This window comes from Drosophila takahashii, chromosome 2L (assembly GCF_030179915.1).
Source record: "Drosophila takahashii strain IR98-3 E-12201 chromosome 2L, DtakHiC1v2, whole genome shotgun sequence".
Lineage (NCBI taxonomy): Eukaryota > Metazoa > Arthropoda > Insecta > Diptera > Drosophilidae > Drosophila > Drosophila takahashii.
The window spans coordinates 18,744,794-18,754,554 of NC_091678.1; the positions used below are offsets into that span (position 1 = coordinate 18,744,794).

The 9,761-nt window shown below is 37.3% G+C and overlaps 4 protein-coding genes across 4 annotated transcripts; 1 reads left to right on the top strand and 3 right to left on the bottom strand.

Moving 5' to 3' along the window:
• The first annotated feature begins 42 nt into the window (after positions 1–42).
• Positions 43–1,320, top strand: LOC108066973 (uncharacterized). Its single transcript, XM_017155780.3, has 2 exons — positions 43–467; positions 1,302–1,320. Exons 1-2 carry the CDS (start codon positions 112–114, stop codon positions 1,303–1,305), a joined length of 360 nt encoding a protein of 119 aa, XP_017011269.3. The 5' UTR covers positions 43–111; the 3' UTR covers positions 1,306–1,320.
• LOC108066977 (uncharacterized) lies at positions 1,300–2,195 on the bottom strand. The gene is made up of 2 exons (XM_017155783.3): positions 1,992–2,195; positions 1,300–1,935 (listed from the first exon to the last, which is right to left on the bottom strand). The coding sequence occupies exons 1-2, from the start codon at positions 2,140–2,142 to the stop codon at positions 1,340–1,342; spliced, it is 747 nt and encodes a 248-aa protein (XP_017011272.2). The 5' UTR covers positions 2,143–2,195; the 3' UTR covers positions 1,300–1,339.
• A 366-nt stretch (positions 2,196–2,561) lies between these two features.
• LOC108066972 (uncharacterized) lies at positions 2,562–3,807 on the bottom strand. Its single transcript, XM_017155779.3, has 2 exons — positions 3,140–3,807; positions 2,562–3,074 (listed from the first exon to the last, which is right to left on the bottom strand). The coding sequence occupies exons 1-2, from the start codon at positions 3,690–3,692 to the stop codon at positions 2,587–2,589; spliced, it is 1,041 nt and encodes a 346-aa protein (XP_017011268.3). The 5' UTR covers positions 3,693–3,807; the 3' UTR covers positions 2,562–2,586.
• Positions 3,808–8,100: 4,293 nt separating this feature from the next.
• Positions 8,101–9,761, bottom strand: LOC108066971 (uncharacterized). Its single transcript, XM_070211591.1, has 2 exons — positions 9,622–9,761; positions 8,101–8,970 (listed from the first exon to the last, which is right to left on the bottom strand). Exon 2 carries the CDS (start codon positions 8,967–8,969, stop codon positions 8,418–8,420), a length of 552 nt encoding a protein of 183 aa, XP_070067692.1. The 5' UTR covers position 8,970; positions 9,622–9,761; the 3' UTR covers positions 8,101–8,417.

The window sequence follows — 9,761 nt, forward strand, 5'->3', positions numbered from 1 at the left end:
GACGATACATTTTTTTAAAGGTCAGGAATTTATGTTATTTTTATTCAAAAATAAAGTATTGTCAAAATTTATTTCTTCATATCAAAATTTTCTTTTAACTATCTCCCTCCAATGGCTTTCCTTCTTTTCCGATTGGCTCTGGTGGCCGGTGCGGTTTATGGCACCCAGGAGCTGGGGATTTGGGAGAGTGCCGACCACACTCAGGAGCTCCTCGAAGAGGCCAAACGCGAGATGAGTCCCCTCACCGAGGACCTGATGAACCGATTCTGCTGCTGGCGGTGCGAGAAGTGCGACCCCGACGTGGAGGTCAAGCCGTGGCAGGAGTCCATGGTGGATGCCTGGAACGAGACGGTCAAGAAGACCTTCAACGCTTTGGGGGTCCAGGTGCCCTTGTACTACAACCGCTTCTCGGAGGATTTTCAGCAGAGCATCGATGACCTGGTGAACAGCAATGAAGCAATACCCAGGTGAAAGAGAACCCAAAAAAATAGCACTATAACTGAAAGCTCAATAGAAATATTTATATTTAAGAATAAATTATACCTAACATTCTTTGCTGTTTATCATAACAATAAAAAAACACAGCTTCTACAAATTTGAAATAAGAGAATTTTAGATTTTAACAGTTATAGTTAATTTAAAAATGTTAAACTTCGGTTTTAATATGAAATTCTTTTTTTAAATGGCTCAAAATATTTAAAGTAAATATGACTTCTTTAAAAATTTGGAAATCAAATCATGCAATTAAATACGTTTTATCTATTAACTTTTTATACCCTTGCAGAGGGTATTATAATTTCAATCAGATGTTTGCAACGCAGTGAAGGAGACGTTTCCGACCACATAAAGTATATATATTCTTGATCAGCATCAATAGCCGAGTCCATCTAGCCATGTCCGTCTGTCCGTCTGTCCGTCTGTCAGTCTGTCCGTCTGTCCGTCTGTCCGTTTCTATGCGAACTAGTCCCTCAGTTTTAAAGCTATCGCGATGAAACTTTCCCAAAAATCTTCTATCTATTGCAGGTAGTACATATGTCGGAACGAGCCGGATCGGACCACTATATCTTATGGCTCCCATAGGAATTATCAAAAAGAAAAATAGAAAAAACATTGTAACTTTGTAGAAAGTAGGCGTTTTGATTTTTGACAATGTAAAAGCAACATTTTAAGTAGGCATATCTGTAAGGGTATATAAACTTCGGCTGGCCGAAGTTAACTTCCTTTCTTGTTATATTTAATATAACTTTTTTTATTGAATTAAAAAAGATCATTATAAATATTTTTCTTTATCTATTAAATAGCTGAAGATATATTTGCAAATATGAGGGTATTACTAATTCTATTTCTGCATGCGTGCCCTTTTCATGGCCGGTGGAATGCTTCTTGGAGCAACAGCAGCGGCAACCGAAGAAGAGCCTGGCTTAAGTGCCATCCCAGGTCTTCCGCTGGCGATCCCGGAAGTTGAACAAGGATTAGCGCTGGGTCGAACCACGGGTTTTGAGACCACAGCAGGTGAGACGGTAGAGGTGTTCGGCCCACCGGGACGTGCCATGTAAAGTAGCGGGGGACAGCCCGGAATCGCAGATCCCTTGGGTGGAATTCCACTGGAGCTGGGGTTATTACGACCCGGAACGGTGGGAGCCGGTGCCACTCCGATTCTGGGATTCGCTTGGGCCGGTTCGGGGTCCTTCAGTTCGGCCATCATGCCCACCTGACAGTGGCGCCAGGTGGGCAGCAATAGGCCCCGGCTCGAAGTCGGCGAGGGCAGCGATGCCTGGTTGGGCGGCAGGAACTTCAGCGGCTGCTGGGCGGGCCTCCTCTTCAGCTCGTCGGTCCGCTCCAGGATCGTCATCTCCAGATCCTCGACACTCACGTTGGTGCGGTTGGCCAGATTGGCGAAGCGCTTCGCCTCGACCAGTTTGTCCCTAGCCAAAGCTGAACCAAATCACTCAGAAAATTTTTGCTCTTAGGGGTTGAGTGTTTCAACTCACTGTAAGCCAGATCAAGGATTACGCCACGAGCCTGTGGCTCCACCTCCAGTCGAAGGTCCTTCAGCAGACTGTCCACGAACTCCAGATCCAAACGGATATCCAAGTCGCGTTCGCTTATTTTGTAATTCTTGTCCATTATTATATCGTTCATGTGAATACTTAAAAAGTGCTACCAAAAGTCATTACAATTTGACAAAGCTTACTAGATGTGGCTAAAATCGATACAGGGTTGCATCATAATTTAAGTAACTTCAAGTCGGTTATTCAAAAATATATTTACTATTTAAGTTTTGAAAAAATATTGTTTAAAATAATACATTTGCAACTTATTTATGTAAGTAATAATAATAAATTTTCAAAAGCCAACTTGATGCGGCTAAAATCGTTACAGGGTTGAAATCGTATTTTAAGTAACTTATTCAATAATATATTTAACACTTAAGTTTTGAAAAAATATTGTTCAAAATAACAAATTTGTAACTTATTTATATAAGTAATAATAATATAAGGAAAAGCAAATGTGGTAAACACCAAAGAATTCCTTTTAAATAATGCTTTCTGTTGGTCAAGAAAAGTGTTGTGTGGCGATATCCTTTTAGTTAAGACAGAAGGACACCAGCAGTGCCATTGCCAGGATGGAAATGAGGCTTATGCTTCCGAAAATCTGCTCTGCCAGATTCAAGTCGTCTGGACCAAAGCAGGCCCAATATTCCACCTCCACCGACTTGGAGGGATCATCCGGATGAGTTATAGTGGTTTTAATAGGGCCATGAGTTCTAGTAGCTGCACTAGAAACTGGTAGCCAAGAATTATCCAATTCCTCCTCACTGGTGGCTGCAATACTGATTATCTTGTTATCACTACCTTCAGAACGCTCCTCATCGCGGTTTTGGGTGGAAGTGTGCCAAGAAGAATTCGCTGATTGGGTTCCGTTTCCTTCAATATTTTTCAGCGTTTTCCCCAATTCTTTCTCACTGGCGGTGGGAATACTGATTATCTTGTTATACACTTCGCGGTTAAGGGTGGGAGTGAGGGCGTGACCCAGTAGGGCACCACCCAATGATCCAGTAATGAGACCCGTTCCTGTAAAAAATAGATTGTAAATTACTAGGAAGATTCTGGGCCACATCTTTCACTTTTAAGCTCACCTAATCCCAATCCAGTGGAAGATCCGTTATCATCGGTGGAGTTTTTGCGATCCCTGGATTCCAAGCCGGGAATTATACCTCCATAGTCGAAACCACTTGAACTGGAACTTCCACCTTCTTTGAAAAGTGATTTCTTACTGGTCTCTGGTGTGGCTCCTGACTTGAAATACGGATTAAAGGCTGGGGGACGTGCGTATATGTTCGTGGGAGTTCCACCCAGAGGATTCCAGTCGGAAAATCCCGGCGGCGGCCTTTGTTGCTTCCCAGGGACATTCCAGCCAATTGGCCAGGCGGGTGTTGAAAACAGCGATTGGTAGCCACCTCCATAGCTCATCCTCAGATTATCCGGAAGGGAAGGTAAAGATGGCATCGAGGGGAGTGAGGGCGCCGAATGGGATGGGGATGAGTGGGGAAGCGATGGAGTCTTGCCGCCCCCAAAAATTTTAAACTTGAACCTCCACTTGGCATGAGCGTCCCCGGAGATTAGAGCCAACATTACGAGCCCCATTATCAATGGATTGCCACTGAAACGCCTCGGATAGAGCAACATCATCAATTTAATGGTCGTAGATGATAACACTATTAATAGCCTCCAAAAAACGATTAGAACTAAGTCTATTTCGCAATCACGTTTTCTAAAAATCTGATCAGCTGTGGATTCCTGAGTAGGGGATGCCCCAGAGCTTTGCCCAAAAAGCTTTTCCAGTTATTAAATGTACACATAGAAGTAGTTTTGAGATTTACATTTATGCTGTGCCATCTTATAACATCTGATGATCTTGCCAAAACGCTCACTAAAAAGCTCCAACGCAAAAGCTTTACATATAAGAAATTGAGGCTGCTAAGCATAAAATCAAACAGTATGCTTGAAATATTGTTCAGAGATAAGAGATGAGTAATTCCAATTTTTAGGAATTTCAGGCGATTTTATTAAATTTGTATGACGTATTTGACCTCAAAAAGTCCCAAATAATAAAAAAAATTAAACTTTAAACATATATACACACAAAAAAAAACTTGGTAAAATCAACTGTAATAATTGTCAAACAGGCCCCAACCAGCAAAATTGTCAATTCTACTAAGTAAATAGTCATTTCACAACAACAAAATACACACAATTACCAAAGACACAAACCCAAAGCAAAAACAAAATACATGTAACTATTTTAATAGTTACGTAACTATCTTCGTTGGTCAATTTTACCAAGCAAATTTTTTTGTGTGTAGTTATGGCATTGCTAATACTAATTGATAGGGGAGTGTAGGGTAAGGTGACGAACGATTCGTTTTTTGAATGTAACTTTTGTAAAAATCAATATTTTTCAAAAGTGTAAACGCAGAAAGTTGCTTACATCTACTGAGCATATCCCTGTAAAATTCGAAATTCGAAATTCCAATGCAGCTAAATCCCACAGCGTTTGGCGTGAACCCTACTTTTTTTGCACTTTCAAAAGTTGTAGGGTAATGTGACGAACGATTTGTTCTTTAATGTAACTTCTCCAAAAATCAATATTTTTTAAAAGTGTAAAAGCAGAAAGTTGCTTACATTTACTGAGCATATTTCTAAAAGAATTTGGATTCGAAATTTCAACGTAGACAAATCCCACAACGTTTGGTGTAAACCACCCTTTTTACAAACAAAAAAATACATTTTTTTATATATTATTTACGGAAAGGTTATTTTCAATACGGAAAAGAAAAAAGCAATCAGATAATACCCAAACTTACAAAAAAAAAATTATCAAAGTGCAATTTTTTTTTTAAATTAAATTAAACTGATGTCACTATTAAAAACAACAATAAAACTGCAGCAGTAAATGTTATCTGGTATTATTATATTTTTTTTTACAAATAATCAACGATAACAGTTAAAATTCTTGAATAAAAAAAGTTCGTCACAATACCCTACAAAAAGTTCGTCACGATACCCTACAAGGTAGACTTGGAGCAAAAACGGTGTCACTCTCAAACGGCGCAAAAGAAAAACAAGAGAGAACGCTATAGTCGGGTTGTTGTCCCGACTATCTAATACCCGTCACTCAGCTAAAGGGAGTGCGAACGCTGTGTCGGGTTGGTGTCCCGACTAATAATCGTAACTCAGCTAAAGGGAGTGCGAGGGAGATAGATATATAATTTTTGATTGCGTATAACTTTTTAATGAATGGTCCGATTTGAAAAATGTCTTCTACATTTCGATAGGTATAAATATAAACCACAAAATTGCATTTATACTTCTCGGAAATCTTTAAAGATGTGGGCGCAGGACCCATTTTAAAATCATTAGTGGGCGATTGTGGGCGTTAGAGGGGGCGTGGCGCTCGGCTAAAATAAACTTGCGCTGCGTAGGAAGCCAAAGAATATGTGTGGGAAATCTCAACCTTCTAGCTTTTGTAGTTTCTGAGATCTCAGCGTTCATACAGACGGACAGACGGACAGACAGACAGACAGACAGACAGACAGACAGACAGACAGACAGACAGACAGACGGACAGACGGACATGGCTAGATCGACTCGGCTAGTGACCCTGATCAAGAATATATATACTTTATGGGGTCGGAAACGCTTCCTTCTAGCTGTTACATACTTTTGCACGAATCTAATATACCCTTTTACTCTACGAGTAACGGGTATAAAAAGCGAGGTACCAAAAACTGTTGATAAAGATCTCATGTATACGTGCATATATTTGCCTGATTTTATTTTTCACTCATCTTTGCTCTGGCACTGCTGAAACACAAGTAAGTTGAATGGGTTTGCTAGTTTGCGCACCACATTTTTAGCGAAAATTACCTCACGAACAAATTACGGGACTTCTTATAAATATTACTGTAAATACATTGTCGACACGATAAGGGGAGACGACTACATTTATTTGGAATTTTTATCGTGACGTCATATATGAGATTCGACGAGTTCGTCACATTACCCTACTCGTCAAATTACCCTACACTCCCCTACTAAATATAAACATACTGTATTTTCTTTTCTTTTTTTTTGATATAGTTTTTCAGTTAGGACAGAAGGCCACAATCAGACTAAGCACAATGGATATAAGACTTAAGTGTCCAAAGATGGGTTTCTCCGATGAAGAAGCTGCACCAGTACGAATCACCGTTGTGGTTGATCCTGTTTTCCTGCTAATCACAGTTCCGGCTGCTCCGTTGTTAATGATGGTGATCTTCCCACTATTACTAAAATGATTCACCGTTTTGGTGAAGGCGTCAGCCACGATGGTACAGACCTCTTTAAGAAAACTCATAACTTCACTTTTCCACGAGTGGGTTGAAGGATTAGGTTTTGGGTGGTGTGAAGGCGCTGCATGAGATCGAGCTGTCGGTGAAAAGGAGGTAGACCTTCTGCCGGAACTGGGTGTAGTTCGAGTTCTGGTGCCACTTAACTTCCTCTTGGCATCCACATCCTCAGTAGTTAGTGCCAACATTAGGAGCACCACCACCAAGGAGCCGCCAATAAATCCCCTCGAATATACAAACATTCTGAAATTTTTATATGTTTGCAATGCTTTCAATCAATCACAAAAAAAAAATTGATTTGATCTCGATTTATTTATCAAAGCTTCTTGAAAACCAAAGCCTGCGAGAAACTCACCTCGATACCGCACAGGAATAATGTTAGCTTTCTTAAGAAAAATCTTTTTTAAAACCCTTGTTGCTCGGAAAAGAATTATTCTTAAGGACAAACGAAAAAACACTACTAGTCTCTTTGCACGCCCGATCGAAAGTACAATTCGAAGTATCTTTAGCTCTTTAAGAAATATTTAAGCTTTTAAGGAAATCCGCTTCCCATTGATATGGCGTGTTTTTCCGTTTTGCTGTCAAGTTAAAAATAAATCCGAATGATCTGTTATAATTGTAAATTTACATTTCAAAGAGTACCACCAGAAAAAGTATTTAAAGTTGTTTAAGTACATATAAAATTGTAACGGAAACTGTAGAAAAATAATTAATTCGATTTCGCTAATAATAAACCAAAATTGTATTAGCAACTCGAAAAGTTAGATTTGATATGACATTTTTTAAGCTTGTGCTGGTGATAACATTACTTATGATATTTCAAATCAAGTACGACTACTATTCGAGAACGAACGTTCTTGAAATAAGTACGACATAAGATTGTTTTAAGTACAAAAATTATATTTTAAGAATAAAAAATTCTTCATTTAAGTACTTTTGTACTTAAAATGTCTTACATTATTTTATTATTTATTTAACTTATTTTTACTGTTTAACATATTCTTTAAGTTATTGTTAGGAGGAAAAATTTTATTGTCCTGGCGCCTCTAACACTGCATCACCCTGGGAATCCGCTTGTTCTGGTTTAATTTTTGTATTTAAGAACGACTAGGTCTTATTTCAAGAGCGAATGTTTTATTCTTTATTCACTGGTAAAAAAAAATGGTAAGTGTCACTATTTTACCATTGTTTCAATTATTTTTCCCAGCGAAATAGATCGTAACATGAAAATAGTAAAATCGTAAATGGCGCATAGTTAATAATGTTTTAAATATTTTAATGGTAAATTCAAAGATTTTTGTATTTGATTTGACTCTTTTTTCACCCAGAATCTTGTAATTATAATTTACAAATTTGTTTTTTTTCTCATTACAATCAAAAGTATTATTGTGAACTAAAAAGAGCATTCTGCCTCGAAATAATGTGAGCGTGGCTCAGGGGTGAAGGTCTAGGTTCTGATACTATTTTGTGCTCGGGGTACCAGGTTCAAGTACCGCTGACACCACAGCTTATATTTTTTTTAGTAATTAGTAAATCTTACAACTTTTTTTATACAATATTGTTCTTAGAAATGTTAAGGAAATGTTAAATACGCGATCCATAACACATATAACTTTTTAAAACTAAAAATGCTACTTTTCACTTATAAATTTTATGGAAATTTTTTTTAATATTATTTGAATTTTGACTTTCAAAATAATTGTGTCAAATAAACTTTTTATTTAAAATAAATGGTTTATATTCCGGATAAATTGCGAAAGTATTTAATCGGAACAGAAAAAAACATTGATTATACTATGTATATAACTTACAATTTATAATACTAAAAACTAATATTGCGACTTTGGTTTTCAACATCAATAATATCGTTTCAAATATAATTCCCTTCGATTTTATTATTTTCATATTTGAATGAAGGTTTAAATATGCTTTTTATTAAAATCAATGATTTATTTATTTGATTTAACTAAGAAAAGTAGTAAATGAAATCAACTAAAAAATATTTGATTTCACTATGCGCTTTTTTTTACCATTGTTCGCACCACAATTCTTTGGGTGTATACCAACATATTGTTATAACAATTGCGACCAAAAACATTATAAAAATAAAGGTTAAGACAAATTTTACTCCGTCAGCATTGGTATCTTCATTGAATTGGTAAGAGGAATCCTCCCAGGCATCAAAGTCACCGTTGTCACCGTTGTCATCGTAGTCCTCGTTCTCGGAGCTCGACCAAGAGCTACTTCCGAATGTCAAAGGTAAGAGACGAGATTTCTTGATTTGCGATTTGCGACCTGGCTTTTTTTTGGACGAATCTAAGGGGACCAAATTGGAGGAATCTTTAGAGGATTGGCGTGGTTGAGAGCGCGATGAGAACCATCCGCCGGATTTTGAACTTGAACTGGAACTGGAACTGGAACTGGAACGGGAACTTAAACTTGAACCGGAGCTTGAGCGAGAGCTACCACTACTACTACTGCTGCTTCTAGACTTTCCCAGCGCATCCACGGAAACTATCGTCAGGACGATCACAGCTACAATCAGGATACCATTCAGCCGTCTTTGAGCTCGGGACATTCTGAAATGGGCACAACAAAATTACCAACTTTAAACTCACACTACATTTTTTTGTCTTTATTTTTTTAAAGAAATTAAAAAAAAAATGTGTTGTTCTTGTTGTGAAGGATACTTCATGAGTATAATAGAAAAAATTGAGGTCGATCCGATACCTACAGCCAGTATACAGTTTTTAGTGTTAAAACTACTTTTCCGATCTTTTTTTTATGTCTGTCTTAAAGTTCCCTCCACAGAGTTTTTAAGTAATAAAATAATTTATAATTTAATAATTTGTTAAATATTATACGTTTTTTAAGTTTTTCTCAGAAAATAGTAATTTAAAATTTTTTTTTATAAAATTTAGAATCTTTAAAATCGATTCACTCGTACAAAAGTTGTAGCTTCTCATAAAAAGTATACCCAAAAACCTTGACTATTCTTAGGGTGGCAACCCTACAGGCCACAACTTTCAAAACATTTAATTTTTGTGTTTCTTTTCACAAACACTATTTTTTACGTGAAACTGAGAAAAAGTCGGCTTCAAAATTCTATAATGGGTAATTGGGTTTTCGGAGAATGTATATACATACATATGAATTTGTGTATGTATACTATATACGGTCGGGTTTTCTCCGAATACAATATAAGCTTTTACTTTAACAGGTATAGTTACCTGTATGCTAGTACTTGGGTTATGGAACTTGTTTCGCGAAAATTTCAGCTACAGAGTAGATAAGAAAATAAGAATTCTTAATTCAATTGGAATTTATTAGTTTTCGATGCTCATTTCGCGAGCAAAATTTTTGGTTCTAT